Below are 21276 nucleotides of genomic sequence, written 5' to 3' on the forward strand. Positions count from 1 at the left end.
TGCAGACACAGTTCTGCCGCGCTGCGGATAACAGGTACATCAGAGGATGCGAGCGAGTTGACGCGGGGCAGTATAATTCTTGTGGGCAAACGCCTAAATTGCACACAGATTTACCGTGAAATTCTGGACGCATATGGACCAAACGCAATATGGCACTCAGCCCTTGTGAAATATCCCCAACAGTTTGACCAAGGCCACAAAGAGGTGGGTGATGCTGATCGGGAAGGAAGGCGTTTGACACCCACCACAAACGACAATATCGAGGCAATACTTTCGGCGAAAGGAAAGAACGTTTGTGGGGGAAAGAAGACGTTCACGCAGTGGTTCATCAATGAGTTCGTGAGCAAAAAAGAGATGTACATCGCTGAGGAATCGAACGGTTGGAAGAACGTTCCAAGCATTGTTTAGAGAAACCTGGTGAACACGTTGAAAAATAGAGTAGCGTGTATGTGTCGCTTTTATGTGTATTGCAGCGTACTTGGTCTGCAATGATAATGTGTGACATACTTTTGGAAGACCCCTTATTCAACCACAGCTGATTCCTCTACGTCTTAGGCTACCCTCTCTGACTTTGAGTAATCAAAGAAGATCTCCCACCTTGCATCAGTTAACTGGACATTGAAACTACTATTGAAGAGTGGACGTGGAAAACGTCTTAGGTGTGAAAACTCACATTTGTCAAGGAAATAAAAAAATCAATTTTTTGTACATAGCTTACCTGTATCCAAAAACATTAAGAAGATATTATTATACCATTGAATTATGCTGGCCATCTCATCACTGCAAAATATACTCTGGCAAATTAGAAAATTAATAATTTATTAAGAACGTTCTATGTGCCATACAAGGAAACTATCTGGTTCTATACGCCAGGAAGAAAGTTTATGCTTCAAGTCTCGTTAATACAACAGCAGTACTTTTTATTTGTGATAATACAAGTGCCGAAATATTTTAGCTAGCAGCATTGTAGAAAACAAAAACCATTTCTCATTTCTTTTACATTTGTACCACTGACTAACAAAATTAAATTAATGAATAAAAATCTCTCAGTACTGTCTTCTGTTTCTTACACAACTCAGTTATTACGATCAGACATTGCAAAATTTGCTGTAAAATTCGCAGAGCTGTTGAAGAAGTCGTTTTCTTTTGCTACTGATAGATGTGGGGGGTCTTTCGGATCAAGTACGCATTGCATACGTGTGTCATGGTCTTTTCTTTTTGTGATACATGACATTTTTCCATTCTCCTGTTTCAAAGTAATATTTTTAATTGCTATTTGAGCTGGATGAGTATGAGAGCCTTTTATCACATTGACTTAGATACCTTACACGCTTGCATTAAGTACAATGTTGCAGGTGCGTGCTGAAAATGAAAGAAGACGTTTGCACGCATTGGAATGGCAAACGGAACTCCTGAGTGAATTATCGCCTTGCAAAAAAACCACGAAGCCTCTAATAAAGAATCTTTCAAACATTTTCTCCATGATTTGACACTTAGAACAAGTCTAGGGACATGCACCGGAATATCGAGAACATAAAATTTCTGGAAACATGTTTTTGAAAAAAGTGGCAGTTATTACATTTTCAGTTTCCACGTCTGTGGCGCGTGATGAATTCAAAGGAAAAAATCGTCAAATATTGTGAGCGTTTAGTGTCATACGACTTGAAGCTCGAGGAGAATGTAAACCCACATTCGGCGTTTCTAATGATGTGCAGTTGAAAGACAAGTTAGAATTTAGTTAGGGTTATTTATATTGCCTCATAAGAGTGGTTGTTACTTGTAATACAATATGAAATACAATATAGAATTTCTAGTATACAAAAATCAAGAAGCAGGGTTAGTGTGCTCCTTGGAATTATTCAACATTTTCCACAATCTGGACCGAACTGAGAAAATTTTAAGAAATTAACACTTTTAGAATATATCTTTTAAATGATTATCGTACCCCTTTATGCAGACGTCAACGGATAATAAATTTCAGAATGGAAATTATGACAAGGGAGTGGAATAGAAATAGTGGGCACTTGAAGGAATGTTTCAATTTAGGGGTATGTCACACCCGAAGATTGAATTGGTATCTTGGCTGCACCATTGAGTCGAGATTGAACTGAAACTCTTATTTCCTCCTGATGGTACTCCTCTCACTCAAAACAGTTATACAGTCTGCCACAACGTGTGGAGGCAACCTGGAAAGTCGTTATAGTTGCGGATGGAAAATGAACACCGAAGAGCGATGATTTATATGGTAGATGTAGGGGAAACGACTAGTGAAATCAGTCTATCGCAAAAGAAAATATTTATTAACTTTCTTGATAATTGATATAAGAAGGAATGCGTTTTGATGTAAACTTTGGCATCGAACACTCAACATCGTTAAACAGAGAAGACTGAAAGAAGAGACACGCGATTCGTCACGAGTTTAATCTGAAAGTATAAAAGCTCAAGAAACCAAGATTACTCTTTTGCGCCAAATTCCCATTGTCCTTCTTCCAGAAAAGTATCTTATAATGTTCTCCAAAATTCATCTGGAATAAGGACCACGGCTGGAATGGTTGAGATGTTCGATGATGATATTTAGTTTGGGGGGCGATCAACTCCGTGGTCATCAGCGCCCGTGCAAAGTCCCAATTTGCACACAGTCCAGTTTTTTACATAGTCCAAATTAGCCACAGTCACAAATGATGATTATGATGATGGTGAAATGACGAAGACAATGCAAACACCCAATCCCCAGGCAGAGAAAATCTCCAACCCGGCCGGGAATTGAACCTGGGACTCCGTGATCCATAGGTAGCAATGCTAGCCACTAGACCACTAGCTGCGGACGTTGAGATGTTCGAAGACTACCGACGTTCTGTCTTATTATGCACCATTCGTGAATGAAACTGGAAGAGGAGAAATGGATTCTGGTGCGCCATGTGCCCTCCTCCACCTGTTATAACGTGTCCAGTAAAAATATTTGATTTGATAGTAATCGTGAGCTGGTTCGATACCGAACGCATTGACAACTCTCCCACACCAACCACTAAATCTGAATATGTCAGCTACACCTACTACTGTCCTTTGCAAGATATACCCTTCATATATATATATATATATATATATATATATATATATATATATATATATATATACGATAAATTAATGATTAGATTTTTCCACTAGTTAACAGTATATGCAAAAGAGATAAAAAAAGGAATATTTAACAATAATTCATAGATTAAAGGAAGGATGATCAAACTAGTCGACAACACAGTAAAATCTTCATCTCAAGAGCTTAGGACAGAGTTAATAGAACATCAAACTTTTTCAAATGTTCACCACATTTTTCTAAATTAGCGGTCTATCTTATTATTTACTTAAATAACGTCTCAAAGATGGCATAGCAGGATTAAGTTTCGCTTTAATGAAAGTATCACTATTATTGAGAAATTTATGAATAACGGTAAGAAAATAGTTAACATACAACATACTTGTTAAATATGATGAACGGTTAACGGTCTTTATATTTTGAGTCCATTCGCAGGCGTTGAAACCATTCCTTACCTAGGAAATTACTTGGTATATTTATTTCGTAACATCTACAAATTTGTTCTCGTGAGCTAGGGCAGGTCGTCCACCATGGATAATTACTATTATTCACTGCAATGTACTCCTTTCAATACACTCGACTTCACTGTAAATTTATCGTTACTACTCTGCATCACGATAACTGTCAAATTCACACAATTTTACAAGTAGTAGCATACTAATATTCTTTGTTAGTGTAACAGAACTCAGTCATTTTTTAAAGACACCATTGTCACCTCTTCTCTTAAAATAACTATTTTTACAAAATCTCACAATTTCATTTTCAGTGTCTGACCATTCTCAAGGGGAAAAATATCATTTTTTAGCATAGGTAGACACTGGTTTATATGTCATCGTCACATGGTACATCTCATATAATACTTTGTCTGATAGTTTTGAATTACTGGATGTGCTAAAGTATGAAATTGTTCCAGTTAAAATGGGCACATGCTGATCCTCGAGTGGTGAAGGTTCTAAACAAAGTTATTTTAACAATCAAAGGCACCGATGATTACCTAAAAGATATGGCGAGAAACACTGCTCACGAGAAAATAGAACTTAAACATTTCTTCTTTCCTCCCGTACTGTCAGCTGCAAGCAGCCACTTTCAAATTCTCTAATCAATATCTCATGATGAATTCGAATGTTTCAGTTCATTACAAAACCTCATTTAATCACTAAGAAGATGAATCATCCAAAGCTTATACCAGGAATGTGTAGATCGCTTGATAGGTTTTCGCTACAACATAAAGATAGAAAAAGACGCCTTTTCTTTTTTTTGCTTATGTTTCTCTTCATCTGTTTACATATGTGTATATTTCAATTTTGTAACATGTGCACTAGTTTGTAGCTTAATATATTTTTATATAACAGTACGTTTTACATAGCGCACATTCTGATTCACTACTCTGATCATATTCATGCTTTTATGCATTGGACTAGTATGTAAGGAAATGTAAATATCTTTATATTTGTTTATTATGATTTATTATACAGCCATGTTTTCAAATTTATGACTTGTTTACAATAACATGTATTTTCGTTACGATCTGTCATACAATTTCCAAAAAAATTCTGTTGTTCGTGAGACACGATGTTTCAAGTACTTTAAGCTCTTGCTTACATGTAGTTGACTTGTCTTTTTATAATGTTAGGCACGGAATTGGACCACACACCATTTTTGTTAGTACATAGAACTTTTATGATTACAATTTATGACACTGTATTCATTGTGATTTATGTGAACAGTACGACAGTAATTTTTCTTTCATTAGATTATCTGTTGAGACAAATTTAATTCTATGAATCTGGAGATTATCACAGTAACACTGGGTGTACTACATGTTTAGAAGCAGGGCATTGTGACATACTTTTCAGCTAGCTGGTATTTAACAAAGTTTTATTGCCGCCACTAGACCATCTCTTACGCGTTCCTTCCAACTAAAAGCTCTTTGCCTCTTTAAGCAAGTTTTTCACGTACTAAAGTTGTTTCTGCTGTAACAAAATGGCTAATGTTAATAAGTCAGTACCACCTTCAGGCACCAGTGACGTGTACAACTTAAAATTTTTAACCACTGTCTGCGCTACAGTATATTTTCTATTTTGAGCTCAAGAAGAAAGTGAAGAAGCATTAAAACAGAACTGATTTTATTTTTGGTAATTTAACGTTGAAGTATCACCATAATACTAAGATAAGCTGTGGACCTAGATGTTTAGATAACATGCTAAATCAGAAAGGCAAGTGTACCTGAGAAAGCTCATACCGGTTGTCTCTCCTAAGAGTCATCAGTCACATTTTCTCTAGTTTTTACGTAGATATTTGCATAGCTCGAGTCAACCCAAACAATTACTGCTCGACATGTGTTTCCTGCAACGCCCAGTGTCGACAGAAAGCGTCAGTTTGTTTCTCGTTAGAGATAAAATTGTCTTTAAACCGGAGATACGTGACAATTCTGCAGAGCGGTTTCAGATTATTCCAGTGTGATATTCGTTTTATCGTCATGTCTTAACAGAGACAGTAAAACATGGAGAATAATAACAATCCAGAAGCGACCCAGTAGGGCTGAATGCTTGGCGGTAGCAGTCAGCGTTGGCCGGGACTCTGCTGCTGCTGGTGGAGTACTGATAATTCATGGAGTTTTACTGTCCCTGTTAACACATGTCGATAAAACAAATATCGTCTGATAAATGATAGAATTTTAATGTCGTTGATAACACATATCGATAGAACAAATATCGCACTAGACTAACTGCTATCGCTCTATCGAATGTGCACGTAAAATTCCGGTTTGAAAATCATTTTGTTCGTAATGGGAAACAAACCTATGCTTTCTGTCGACACTGGGAGTAGCATGAAAAATGTGACAAACACCTGCCGAAGCACCAGAGAAAATGTGCAAGAACACTCTCTGGGGAAACACCCTGTATTTATGAGTACTCATGTATCTGCGAAATGCTTGATATGTAAATTTTACAACCAGCGTATATGCAGTTCAATGATACCATCTTAACCACTGTATATTTGGGGAAGTATTTCCATCAGTAAATGGAAGTTAACCCTTTGTACCCATGCTAGGTTGCTGCCATTTCCATCATCTCGCTGAGTCAACAACGAATAACCCCATTCGCGACAAATAAATAACTGACAGTTCTGTTCTGGTCTCGCTCTTTTATCCTACCTCTTATACAGGATGAAGAAAACAAACGAGTATGTAGAACTGTAGAGTTGTTAGACGAAATAATACGATATACTTTTGTTATGTGACACAAATGCCACAGGTATATCGCTCCCTGCAATGGGACCTTGAAGTGTTTGCGGTAGACTTCCTCTAAGGCCAACGTTCACAATTAGTTTGACTGTTTCGTATGCAAGGCGTTGACTCTGGAATCGAATGTACAACACAATTAGATTTTGTTGGGGGAGACGAAGCATTTGGTATACGATACATAGATAAACGCCCTAGAAGACCCAGTTGCCGGTTTAGCTAAAGCTGTAGCCATAATTCGTGAATCAACGGTTGTTTTGAGCATGTTAGACATTCATCAGCACAGAGATGCCCGTTGCGTATTAATATAAACCAGCGTCTTTTTCAGCACTATCACTAAAACAATAGTCATCACACAGTGGCTGAGCACCGTCTCTGAACATCGTTAGCAGCAAAACCTTCTTTGAGCCCTAGCAGGAAAACTCTACACCTGTGGCACTTTAGTCACATATGTAAAAAATGTGTTTCTTTTCATCACCTCTACACAATCTAAAGTTTTGTACGCATACTTGTTTTCTCCCTGTATAAATATTTGCTACTGACACCGCGCACTGTTGACGACTGTTTTATTTACTACAAGCGTTGCTCCGTGCTCCTTGCAGTTCCTCGTCCGTTTCAATGCATGCAGGTCGTCACATGACCAATGTACTCCGTGCAGAGATTCGTCTTTGCCTATATTCTTGTCACCGGTAACACGTCCTAACATAGTTTCAAGAGAATAAATAATACACCAACCTCTTCGACAGTGTCCCGTGCGGTGACAGCGGTAACATTACACCCAGAATTGAATGCTTTTTTCCGCCACCTTGACCGCGTTCCGGATTCCATTTTCGGTACAGAATGGCGAGTGTCATCGCCCTGCGTGCGAAATCTGAAAAAACCTGTTCGAGTCCTCACTCACATAGACCAGTTAAATAAGTATCCCATATGCTTCTGCACTTTCTGATAGGAAGCAGTTTATTACGGCGATTTTTTCGGATGCTGTCTTCGAGTTCGTCGTAGTCGTCCCCACTGTGTATCCAGAAGTTGCTTAACATTCCACTAACCCGGCTTTCAGACACGTGAGAGTATGACTGGTTCAACTTATCGTGGCAACTCAGAACCTCAGCCGCACTACTCACTAACCACAACCTCGCTAAGCTCGGTAATTGGTGCTACGATCATCTACTAAAGGTCTCTATAGCCCTCATAATCTCATGAAAAAAATCGATTTTCCTTGGGCTGATACCCAAATGTGCAATAAATGCGGACGCAGCATATTTCAATGGTTATAAGGATGAATCGAAGGGAGGAAGTTGGCAGGCGAGTCACACCAGCAGTGTCATGATTTGTATGGAGAAATTAAATATAGAGATTCTCTTCCCAGATCGTTGGAGCAACATTTGATTTTAGAAAGCTTTTTTAAGTCACTTTGAACTGTGTCCTTGTCCACATTCGATGTGATTATAAGATCAAGGACCCCCAATCTCATACCTACGTACTGATATTGGATATTGGATGTATTATGTGTATATGAAGGATAATCGTGGATGGTCTGTCTCAAGGGTTCTTGGAGCTGTTGTATGATAGTGGTAAGCTTGAACTGTTTTGCATGCCAAATGCAGCTGTCAAAATTAGCTTAACTTAAGTTCTGAAAGTGGAAAATCTAGTCTGTCTCATTACAAGGACAAAAGAGAAATATTTAACAATATTGATATAATCCATTCCTCATTTCTGATCATGGGTTCTTGGAGGAAAATGCTGTAGCGCCTATTCTATGGCCTTACAGATCCTCACATTTTCGTATGTCTCTCAGAAATGAAGTCAATACAGTGTCTGTAACGGAGTGCACAAGTTCATAGTAAAGTACTGAAACAGTGCTACCCGCTTCCTTATTGCTCCTGTAACTGTATGGAACAGCAGCAGCTGTTGTAATTTTAGTGCTATGAACTTCTTAATTAGAGCTTAATTAAATTTTCGTTATTTCGCAAGAGCTACGCTTATTCTACAAGTATCACTTCAATATACATTGTCGATCTATCGTGTTACGAAAATGACCGTACGCATTACACAGATTATCTCACTTACATGTAACAATGATGGAAATTTGTGTTTATGTTGTACACTCTGAATTTAATTTTGAAGCTAAAAATTGCCGAGGACTGATTCCTTATTATTTTGTTTCAGAATCCTGAAGGAAACTCGAGTCTCAAGTGCCTCATGTACCTACCCATTCCGGCGCTTCAAATATTCGTCTACTGCTGGGGCGGACACGAACTCATGGAAAATGTGTGATGGGTTTTCTGAAATATTTTTATTTAGTGGTTTAATATGCTCAAACTCTTTAATTTGATTATCATAGATTATCAAAGACACAACCAGTACGTTTACCATTCATTAGCCATGTTGTTCAGAAGAAGAAGAAAGTAATTGCATGTTTATATGTGGATGTAGATTTTACCAGCAAAAGATGTTGAAAAAATATTCTGGGTCTTCCATCCAGGTGGTTGCGTTGAAATTCCACAACGTTTCGATGACTGTCACTCTCATTATCTTCTCAAGAAGGTGACAGAAGATAATGAGAGTGATAATCATCGAAACGTCGCGGAATTTCAACGCAGCCACGAGGATGGAATCCCTGGAAGAATTCGTCACTTTACATCTTTCCAGATTATCACAGCAGTCAGTTAAGGAGTTAATGTTGCTATGTATTTCTTTGAATGTGGGAGAGACTCTCAGGAATGAGGAAGAAGCACATACGTGGCAAAATAAGATCGTTTCTAAATACAGAACTCACCAATCAAGACCCCACAAACATTTACAAAATGTTGAATAGAAATTAGAAATTTGTGGTGAGTTCCGATGGAACCAAACTGCTGAGGTCATCGGTCCCTACACCTACACACTACTTAATCTAACTTAAACTAACTTAAGCTAGAGACAACACACAGACCCATGCCCGAGCCGCGCGGAGTGACAACACGGTTAGAGGCGCCATGTCATGGATTGCGCGGCTACTCCCGCCGGAGGTTCGAGTCCTCTCTCGGGCATGGGTGTGTGTGTTATTCTTAGCATACGTTAATTTAAGTAAATTTAGGTAGTGTGTAAGTCTAGGGACCGATGACCTTAGCAGTTTGGTCCCTTAGGAACTCACAAACATTTGAACAAACCCATGCCCGAGGGAGGACTCGAACCTCCGACAGGGGGAGCCGCGCGAACTGTGGCAAGGCGCCTCAGACCGCGAGGCTACCCCGCCGGCAAAGTGAAATGGATTCGACTCCATAATTGTAGCAGCATAGTGGCAAGAATTGACCTTCATATGGAACACTGTGATACGGTACGAAACATGTGACTTTGCAAATACACACGTGTCAGTCTTAAGTTTCGCTTTCCCAATATGTCCACAAGATTGCTGCAACAACCCGTTACATGTTCTGAACGATTGTACAGCATATAAATAGTCTGTGCAGTGGCACCGCATGCCTCTTTATCTAGGGCTGCATGTGGCAGCAGCTCGCGGAAAATTATTTTACCCAGTTTTTGATGTGCACTTTTGCAACAATTGCTTTCAGAGCAGTATTAAAAGCCAGCGATACATACGGTATAGATTCTTCAGGGTATTTGCCACACCCTCCATGAACTGAAGTACTAACATCGCTTCCAACAAACTCTGCTTTAAAGCAGCAAAATAATGCTCCTGTTGGGCACAAAACAGACGAACATATACCTCTTTAAAAGACTGTGACAGAAAAGTGGGCAACCAGCTGCTCATTTCGCCTTCCTCACCAAAAATTTTGGCATGTGAACATAATCGCTCTCTTATACCACAAAATAGTCTAATTTTTTTTACCCAGTCTCTTCTTTTACTTAACCATTCACACTCAGCATATTCCTCTCACTGCCCCTGTCTATATGTGTCTCTCACCCACTTTTTCTCCCTTAGATTTACTGTATATCTCACTGCCGCTGTCTCCTCTCTCACATGTTCTGTCTCCTTTTGTCTTTCTTTCCCAATGCCAATGATCCACCATGTCTCGGCAGCTCAAAAATTCTGGGGTGTCCAACCTATTTTTCCTCTACACCCATGTGTTTAAAATTCCGGTGCAAACTGCGCCTTCCCGTACTACCTGTTAGCTGCTGGCTTGGGACCCCCCTAGGGTACGTAAGGTCTCCACACATCTATATTTTTCGTTTACACTATCTCTTCTCTTTTTGGCTCCCACTGACAATGTCTTAATCTGTCTCTCTATCTGTTTCGTTGACACTTACTCTCTCCAGACATCACTGTCTCATCTCTCTTTCTCTCCCACTGGTACTGTTTCCTCTCTCTTCCACTGTCACTGTCTCACTATTGATCTTTTCCAGCACAAAAAAGCGCAAACATGCTCTCATGTCAAAATCTTTTAAACAGGGACTTGTTCGCCATTTTTGTTCTCCGACAGCAGCACTTTCCCGCTGGTTCCCTTCTTTTCCCTGCCTACAGCAAATGTGCTACTTATACCAAACGAATTTGACAGCTTATTTACACACTGTTGCAAGAAATGTCTCAAAGTCAAGACCATATTTAAATATTTATTTTGAATTGATGATCGGTTTAAAGATTACTTTGTTGTCGTCTTCGGATCCGCAATACGATGTAGGAACACACTGCATTTGCCGGCCGGACTGGCCGAGCGGTGCTAGGCACTACAGCCTGGAACCGCGCTGCTGCTACGGTCGCAGGTTCGAATCCTGCCTCGGGCATGGATGTGTGTGATGTCCTTAGGTTAATTAGGTTTAAGTAGTTCTAAGTTCTAGGGGACTGATGACCTCAGAAGTTAAGTGCCCAGAGCCATCTGAACCATTTGAACACAGCATTTCTAAACATGTTGATGTAATTCATGTAGGTTCTAGGGTCTCGGCGAAAGCACATAAGTGACAGTCCCGGACGTTGTGTGGCACCGCCTGCCGCAGCACAACTTGGAAAGTCTTGCCATACACAGCTTTAAGGAGCCGCAGCTGTTCTCCCAGTCCCACTTCTGATTCGGTTCAGTTTGCGCCAAATGACACAGACACTTATTTCTTTTTCCGAGGACTGTCTTCAACAACTACATCGATAATAAACATCCATTGGAAGTATTTTATACCAGGTAGCTATAAACAGGCGTGATATTTACCGACAGTGTCGGTTTAGTCAGGGATTAACAATCACGATATCATAATTTTAGCTACGATAGTTATTAAAAGTAAATCCGCAATGAGCGCACTTAACTTCTGATGTCATCAGTCCCCTAGAACTTAGAACTACTTAAACCTAATTAACCTAAGGACATCACACACATCCATGCCCGAGGCAGGATTCGAACCTGCGACCGTAGCAGCAGCGCGGTTCCAGGCTGTAGTGCCTAGCACCGCTCGGCCAGTCCGGCCGGCAAATGCAGTGTGTGAGTATTTATGCTGTGAAGACCAAATAACATTTAGCATTCTATCTACTTAGACGACGACTGCAGACAATTTAGTTCGAATATGAGAGGCGTAGAGGAATTACAGACAATTTAAGCTGATTGTAACTCGCGCTCGGGAGTCGTATGAGCCCACTAAGTGTGTTAAGAACGGAAAAAAAACGCTGGGCGTAATAACAAAATGCGGAAAATGCTGGAGAAACAGAGATTTTTGCACTCAAGGATAAAGAAAACGTCTAAAGGTCAACAGCCAAAATTTAGTAGAAATTCGTGCATCTATAAAAAGATCGATGTGCGAACTGTACGACAACTTCCACCGCAAAATTGTGATCTTGCCGAAAATCCTAATAAAATGCAGGTCCTGCGTAAAATCAGCAAGTGAGCGGAAACTGTTTATTAAGTCACCTGTCGAACAGCCTGGTTCAAAATGGCTCTGAGCACTATGGGACTTAACATCTATGGTCATCAGTCCCCTAGAACTTAGAACTACTTAAACCTAACTAACCTAAGGACAGCACAGAACACCCAGCCATCACGTGGCAGAGAAAATCCCTGACCCCGCCGGGAATCGAACCCGGGAAGCGAGAACGCTACCGCACGACCACGAGATGCGGGCAACAGTCTGGTGGGCAATAGAAGACAGCAAAAGGCAAGCTAAAGTTTTGAATGCCGCGTTTAAAAAAATCATTCATGCAGGAGAATCGTACAGACATATCATGGCTTGCCGGCCGTTGTGGCTGTGCGGTTCCAGGCGCTTCAGTCCGGAACCGCGCTGCTGCTACGGTCGGAGGTTCGAATCCTGCCTCGGGCATGGATGTACGTGTTGTCCTTAGGCTAGTTAGGTTTAAGTAGTTCTAAGTCTAGGGGACTGATGACCTCGGATCTTAAGTCCCATAGTTCTCAGAGCCATATCATGGCTTGACCGCAGCAGAAGTAGAAATAAGCATCCGTTGCACTGAAAAGCATTTGAAAGAGTTGGGGAAAAAAATCTAGTCATTTCTGAATGGAATACCAGTTCGGTTAGGCGGGAACTCCTCGGCATTGACCCCTTACTTACATTGTGATAGCGAATCTTCCGCTACGGGCTAAGTTCCAAACATCTGTAAAATGTGCAGATGACTCCTGCACATAAAAACGGCAAAACAACAGAATTGCAAAATTACAGACCAATATCTGTAACTTCGTTTTGCTGTAGAATTATTGAGCATATTCTAAGATCGAGAGAGTAAAGCTAATGTCCATAAATATGCACGGAATTAGAAAGCAGCGCTTGTGCAAATCTTAGCTCGCCTTTGTCTCGCACTTCATCTTTGAACCATGGATGAAGGCGTTTCACGGAGAGACGCAGTGTAGATTTGACGAAGGTGCTAGGATATGGAATAGTTTCTCAAATACGTAAATAATTCGACTTTTGAAGTAATAGAATCCAAAACAGTGTCTTGGACGACAAATTTTCGTCAGCGACAAAGGAATCATCCAGAGAGCCCCATGGACGTGTAACGTGACCGTTCTTCTTCTGTTCGTAAATAATCGATCTGACGAACAGGGTTGACGGATTGTTGGCCGATGACGCTGTAATCTCCGGGAAAGCGTCTTCTGTGACTGTAGAAAGATAGAAGATGACTTATATAGAGTTTCTATTTAGCGTGATGAATGACAACTTATACTAAATGTGGGAATTCAGATTCATGTTGAAGGTATGTTGCCTGCAGGTTCGATCAACAGTAGAGTATTAAGGATATTCTCTGTGAAGTTAATGAAGATGAGTAGGGAAAACATTACTGTAGTGTTAAATATAGAATTAGTAGTATGCTGCTTGATACAGTGACATCTGTTACATAGCTGGGCGTAATGTTCCAAAACAACATGAAAAGGAAGCAGAACGTATCGTCCCTTTTAGGGTATGAGAACTGTCGATTTAGATTTAATGGGACAAATCTAGAAAAGCATTGCTCATCTACTGAGGAAACCATTATTGAGCACTAGTGTCTGACACCCCCACCAGGTTGGATTAAAGGAAGATATCGATGCATTCAGATTCACAGTGCAAGATATGTGGCCAGCAGGTTCTATCAGCACTAGAGTATTATGCAAATGCTCTGAGAACTGAAATTGGAATCCACGGAGGCAAGCAGACGTATTTTTCGCAAAACACTGTTGAGACTGACTGCAGAAGGATCCTACTGCCATCAGCACACATCTCGTATAAGGACTGCAATGGGACGATAAGAGAAATTATGACTTGTACGCAAGTATATTAACGGTCGTGTTTCCCTTTCTTCACAGCTTCATTTGCGAATGAACAGAAAAGTGATGACATGTGAACTATGTATCCAGATATAGATATTAAAATATCGCTCTTTATTTAGCGTACTGTCAACGAAGATACTCGGTCTCACACCAAAAGACGAAAGAAAACCCCCATTCCAACAACCCTCCCCTCTGCCGCTTCACAACCATGTTTTATTGTAGATTGCAAATGCTTAATCTGTAACTAGGCATTTAGTTGTCGCTATATCCTGGTGTTCGTTCTGTTGAAAAGGCATTACATTTACTCTCATCAGTAAAAGTAACTTCAATTCACATTCAGGCCATTCATTAATGTGATCCCCTGGGAACTACAGTCTTTTGTCTCGATTCGGTTTGCTCACGATGGCGTTCCCTTTTCAGTCTTCCTCTCTTGTAATCGTCCGGACAGTTGATTCACTTACTTGCTTGCCAAGTACGTGCAGCAGCTAGAGTGCAATTGTATCGGAGTGGCCGTGCGGTTCTAGGCGCTACAGCCTGGAACCGCGAGACCGCTACGGTCGCAGGTTCGAATCCTGCCTCGGGCGTGGATGTGTGTGATGTCCTTAGGTTAGTTAGGTTTAAGTAGTTCTAAGTTCTAGGAGACTGATGACCTCAGAAGTTGAGTCCCATAGCGCTCAGAGCCATTTGAACAATTTTTTTTGCAGTTGTATTAACCGCGGATTATGATTAATCTTTCTTTTGATTAATCGCCTTTCTCCTTCAAATAGGTGTCTTGGATGTGCTTTTCGACAGGCAAATTATATTTGATCCTCATCCTCAAGTCGCCATATATTCCCAGCTGTAGCTGTAGGTGTGTCTGATCGGAAGTATGTAATGCGGAGTTGACCCCACTAAATGTCGCGAGAAACGAACCCTCCAATAGAGAAGAAGAAAGGGAGTGTTGTGTTGTCAGAAGAGCAATAGCAACAGCAGAATTGGTCCATCAGGAGAGCTCAGTGGCTTCTAATGTGAACTAGCCACTAGATGTCACCTGAGCAACAAATCCATCAGGGACCTTTCAACCTTTCTCAAGCTGACCGAGTAAACTACTGCTGGTGATGTGATAGTGAAGTAGAAACGCGAAGGTAGGACCGCAGCTAAACCAAGACCAGAGAGGACCTCTCGTTCTCACTGATAGGGACAAATTGTTGTAACAAAAGTGGTATGAAATCAGTGGAAGTAAACAATGGTAAGTTTCAAAGTGCTACCAGTAATCAGACTAGCAAAATTGCTCTGTGCATGGGGAATTAAAATGAATCGGGTACAGTGGTCCAAAAACTCCTCGTAATCCACACACTTCTCTAATCAGTGCTAAGTGATGTTTGAGATGGTGTAATGAGCGAAACCATTGGACGGTGGATGACTGGGAATACACGCTGTAGCATTCCGACGGGGAGCCTTGGGTGTTACGATTGCCTGGAGAACATTACTTAATAGCAAGAGGAGTTCCACTAGTATAGAGTAGGTGGTGTGACAGTATTAGGGGGGGGGGGGGGGATTCGATGTAGGGTGTGGTCCCCTTATTGCACTTCAGAAAACTCTGAATGTGGAACACATTTTACAGCAATGTGCACTGCGTATAGTAGAGGAACATTTTGGAGACAATGATTGTATGAGCATGACAACATATCCTGTGACGAAGCAGCAACTGTAAGGCATTGATTTGTCGATAAGAACGTTGTTGAAATGAGCTAACCTACCCAGAGTTCCGACCTGAATCCAGTGGGAGTAGGAATTTAAATTAGTCTGGGGCGGCAGTGGGAATTTGGATGGAGCAGAAAAGCGTCCCAGGGTAATCTGTGCAGTTGTGCTAACCTCTGTGCCAAGGAGCCTTACTGGCTAACGCACCTGCCTAGTAAGGTGACTCGGGTTCGATACCTGGCCTTGAAGATATTGCATTAAAGCGGATTTCTTACAAACTTTCCTCAGTATTATCATAGCTTTAGAATGAATACAACCGATCCGTCATCAAAAAACAATCTTATGCAAGGGACATTCAACAAGTAAGGGAACAAATTTTTTGCGAAAGCTTGTTGCTTTTATTCAGGATTCCAATACCCCATATATTTCTCCGCTCTTTTGGCTACAAAATCGCATTTTTAGCATAATCTCCTTTCAGTGCGACGGTCTTACACCGCCTTACAGGGAGGGTCTGTGTGCCAGCACGGTACCACTCTACTGATCGACGCCGGAGGCAACGTCTTTCTGCATTGAAAAGGTCCCAGTCATCCACGTATTGCTTCCCATGGAGTGCATCCTTCATTGGGCGAAACAGTTGGAGGTCGGAAGATTTGAGATCTGGACACACCGCCTTACAGGGAGGGTCTGTGTGCCAGCACGGTACCACTCTACTGATCGACGCCGGAGGCAACGTCTTTCTGCATTGAAAAGGTCCCAGTCATCCACGTATTGCTTCCCATGGAGTGCATCCTTCATTGGGCGAAACAGTTGGTGGTCGGAAGATTTGAGATCTGGACTGTAGGGTGGATAAGGAAGGACAGTCCAATGATGTTTCCTGAGCTCCTCTCGGGTGTTCAGACTTGCCTGAGGCCTTGTCGTGGAGAAGGAAAAGCACGTGTGCATTTTTGTGGCTACGAGCACGATGAAATCGTTTCTTTAGTATCCTGAGGGTAGCACAATGCACTTCAGAGATGATCGTTGCACTACGAGGGAGGACATCAAACAGAGTAACCTCTTCAGAGTCCGAGAAGGCTGTCGCCATGACTTCCGACTGAGGGTGCGCCTATGAACTTATTCTTCGGACGAGAGGTCGGGTGGCACCACTCCACGGATTGCCGGTTCTAAGTGATGAATCCATGTTTCATCGCCCGTACGACGTTCTAAAAAAATTGTGGCGAACAGTCTCGTAATTCCACACAGACGATCCTTCGTTGCTCTTTATAGTCTTCTGTTAGGCGGCGAGAAATCCAGCGGGCTCACAACTTTGAGCATCGCAAAAAGTGGACGAGTATGTCAGCACTGCCAACAGAGACATTCAGTTGTGCAGCGAGGTATTTGAGTGTGGTCCGTCTATCACCTCTAATGGAAATGTCCGCACGTTCCAACACTGCAGGAATCACAGCTGTGTGCGGCCAGCCGGCACAAGGGAGATCAAAGAGCTTTCCGCGAGCTTGTTGCGATGATGACAGGCTCCTCGCCCAACGACTCACGGTACTTTTGTTCACTTACAAATCGCCGTAGACATTCTGCAAGGGCCTACTCTGGTTTTCCGCGAAAAGAAACTCAATGATAGCTCTCTGCTTGGAACGCACCTCCTTCACAGACATCATTTTGAAACCTACATTTAGGGTTACTACCTATCGGAACTTCACGGAACTGCAAAGGCTGAAGAGGTAATATTCCACGATGTTCCACAACTGATTTCACATTTTTCCATCTGAAATTGACCGAGAAACCCCCGTCGTAAATGTACTTATTAAATTATTGATACGGTAACTTAGCAGTGGTCACATGAACATCTGAACGAGGGTCACGGATGTGAAGTTGTGCATCTATCCACCGGTGTTGCAGGGGCTCTCGGTGTCGCTGTCGGCGTACAGCAGTCAGTGGGTGGGAGCCGGCAGACGCGTGACCAGGGCGCTGCGCATGCTCATGTGCCGGGCACAGCGGCCGCTGCGGCTGCATGCCGGGAAGCTCTACCCCGTCAACAGGGACACCTTCGTCTCCGTGAGTTTCCATACTGCCTAACTAACACTGGCACCAATTCACCCAGTAAATGCCATCATGCACTTCTCGCAAGACGGTTTCTTAGTGGCGTCTTAAAAATAATATTTGTATGCCACGACTTGGGGGAGTGAAGGGTAGGTACAGCAAAGTAGGGAGCCACTCCAGACAGATCAATTGCCTGTACACGAAACTGTTACAATTTTTAAAAAAATCATCCGATTTTAGAAGGGCATATCGCTTACATGCACTCACTTGCATCCTTGGGGAACTCTTTACAATTACGCTTAGGTTCAAAAATTTCGTTTACATTTCACAAATGTTCACTGTGCACCTGCCAAAGTTGTGATAGAAGGAATATTTCTTAAAAGTTGGTGCGAGACAACAGAGTGGTACTCGAAACTAACAACACCCACCTTGCGGTATCACACGAAAATTTTTTACCTTTATTCTGTGTGGAGGATACTTTCGCGTTCCATACATTTGCGAGCATTTCTGGAGTTAAAGCGTTTACTTTTGTTGCTACGCGGCGTCGTGCGGTATGCTCCTACCGCCCGAACTAGTGCCAGTGCGGTGGTGTCTCGTCCTCTTGAAAAATGAAATAATTTTTAGCACGTTTTCGCAGTTTAGGAAAAAGTTAGGACTTTAGCAAACCAAGGGATGTGACACCTGTAACAGAGTGAAGTAGCTGCACAACGAGGAGCCCTACCAGCAACCACATGAACCGACCACTTGCAAATCGCGTCGTGGAAAAGTTTCGAATCGTGAATTAAATTTTACTCTAAGTCCTTATCTCCAGCCATGTAAAATATATAGTTCACCGAAATGAAATGATTCATTAGCAAACACTTGCGGCGGCGTGGTTCTTTCCGTCCCTTTACGACGAACCTGCACCTACCTGTGAACATTGTCTCAGCAGGTCATCAGTAGGAAAGCCGAGTGAAATCTACTGTACTTCGACGTGAAGCAGGGTTCAATTAAAATCACTAATCTACGTTTCGGGAGAAATACGAAATGAAAGGTTGGAAATTTTGTCCTCAATTAATTTATTCTGAAACTTAGGTGAACAAGTATCACTGCAAAGCCTGTGCTAGTCTTAACACAGTCACTCACCATCCCTTTCACTTTCGTTAGCAAGTTTATGGTGTTGCATTTCCCGAAAACGTAATAGCTACAAAAATACTGATTGTTTTTGATTGATAATGCTCGCCAAATATTAAGTCTGTAGGTACCAAATGCAGTCACAGCTTTTTGCCACCGACCTGCTCAATACGCCAGGCGGAATATATGACTTTTCTCGTCACAAAGTTCACTTAAAAAATCGAAATTTCTACACACACATCGGAATAATTATGCCGTCACTTTCCAACACTTTTGATGTATGAAACACTGCTAGATCCGGCAACTTATCATTTCCATCGGAACTACTACTGCACACGTCCGATCTCTTTCATGGCTAGGCTTCGACTCCTCCCTAGAACACTCCCAGTCTTCTCTATCAGCAGAGAATGGCGCATGAAGAATATTGCTTTACCATTGGTCAGTTTACTCAACAGTCAATAGCAAAACAACATTCTCCGGCGTCAGTTCGCGCTTTTCAATAACCAATCGCAAAGTAGTAAACCTAACGACTGCACTTTTTACCGACGTAATTATCAAATATGCTGAAGTTTTGCTTATGCATAAAGTTATTTACTGTTGTTATTTATATCTGAATTAACTTTCCTTTACCACAAACTTACTTTACAAAACTATTCTACAAAACTCCCCTTTTTCAATATCCATATTTCTTCGAAATGTTCCCACACTAAATCCTACTACATAACTCGTTAAACAATTATCTTCATATTAACATTAATCCACACTCAAGCATCATTCATACTGCTAAAACACATTTATAACATTTTACATACACAAAAAGACATAACAACACTTTATGAAAATACTAGAACAGTTTACGAAACACATTCTATTACTTTAGTGCACTCTAGTGGGCACAATCGAAACTAAAATCACAGTCCCCCCATCCAATATTGTCCTTTGTCGGCTGATACATAAACTACGTGCGCGTCTAGTCTCGCGTCACCATCCGTCACTATCCAGCTCTGAGACACATCTCCGACTTAACTGCCTCCAAGGCAGGATCGTCATACGGCGCTACGCCTCACACTCTCGTTAATAAGGATTTGAGATCCACAAAGCCCGCTTTAAGACGTTCAGGCAGCGACATTGAAAAAATATTGTAGTATTTATATCACTAACTCACCATTCATTATTTTACTTATGAAACGTTTATAGTGAATTACAACCTACCAAAGTTGTGATAGATGGAATATTTCTTAAAAGTTTGTACAATACAAGAGAATAGTACTCGAAACTAACAACATCCACCTTCAGGTATCACACGAAAATTCGTTACCTTTATTCTGATAAACAGATTCATACATTTCGTCACAGTTACAAATTTGCTATTTCACTGTATATTCTAGTTATACAGCGTGGTCCATTAATCGTGACGGGCCAAATATCTCACAAAATAAGCGTCAAACGAAAAAACTACAAAGAACGAAAATTGTCCAGCTCGAAGGGGGAAACCAAATGGCACTATGGTTAGCCCGCTAGATGGCGCTGCCATAGGTCAAAAGGATATCAACTGCGTTTTTTAAATAAGAAACCCCTTTTTTATTACATATTCGTGTAGTACGAATGTTTCAGTTGGACCACTTTTTTCGCTTTGTGATAGATGGCGCTGCAATAGTCACAAACATATGGCTCACAATTTTAGGCGAACAGTTGGTAACAGGTAGGTTTTTTAAATTAAGATACAGAACTTAGGTACGTTTGAACCTTTTATTTCGGTTGTTCCAATGCGATACATGTACCTTTGTGAACTTATCATTTCTGAGAACGCATGCTGTTACAGCATGATTACCTGTAAATACCACATTAATGCAGTAAATGCTCAAAATGATGTCCGTCAACCTCAATGCATTTGGCAATACTTGAACGACATTCCTCTCAACTGTGAGTAGTTCGCCTTCCGTAGTGTTCGCACATCCATTGACAATGCGCTGACGGAAGTTGTCAGGCGTTGTCGCTGGATCACGATAGCAAATATCCTTCAACTTTCCCCACAGGAAGAAATCCGGGGACGTCAGATCCGGTGAACTTTCTGGCCAATCCACCTGTCATGAAATATACTATTCAATACCGCTTCAAGCGCACGCGAGCTAAGTGCCGGGCATCCGTCTTGTTGAAAGTACATCGCCATTCTGTCATGCAGTGAAACATCTTGTAGTAACATCGGCAGAACATTGCGCAGGAAATCAGCATACATTGCACCATTTAGATTGCCATCGATAAAATAGGGGCCAATTATCCTTCCTCCCATAATGCCGCACCATACATTAACCCGCCAACTTGTCGCAGCCATCGTGGATTTTAGTTGCCCAATACTGCATATTATGACGGTTTACGTTGCCGCTGTTGGTGAATGACGCTTCGTCGCTAAATAGAAAGCGTCCAAAAAATCTGTCATCGTCCCGTAA

At 41.5% G+C, this 21276-nt stretch overlaps 1 protein-coding gene across 1 annotated transcript in view; it reads left to right on the top strand.

Annotated features, from left to right (window-relative positions):
- Window positions 1-8516: 8516 nt before the first annotated feature.
- The window catches only part of LOC126412108 (odorant receptor Or2-like), a 45572-nt gene continuing 32812 nt past the window's right edge, over window positions 8517-21276 (top strand). Inside the window, exons 1-2 of the mRNA XM_050081539.1 lie at window positions 8517-8603; window positions 17576-17731. Of these exons, the coding sequence (XP_049937496.1) occupies window positions 8535-8603; window positions 17576-17731 (225 nt within the window). The 5' untranslated portion in view covers window positions 8517-8534. The remainder of the gene's footprint in view (window positions 8604-17575; window positions 17732-21276) is intronic.

The sequence above is a fragment of the Schistocerca serialis genome, chromosome 7 (genome assembly GCF_023864345.2).
Source record: "Schistocerca serialis cubense isolate TAMUIC-IGC-003099 chromosome 7, iqSchSeri2.2, whole genome shotgun sequence".
Classification (NCBI taxonomy): Eukaryota; Metazoa; Arthropoda; class Insecta; order Orthoptera; family Acrididae; genus Schistocerca; species Schistocerca serialis.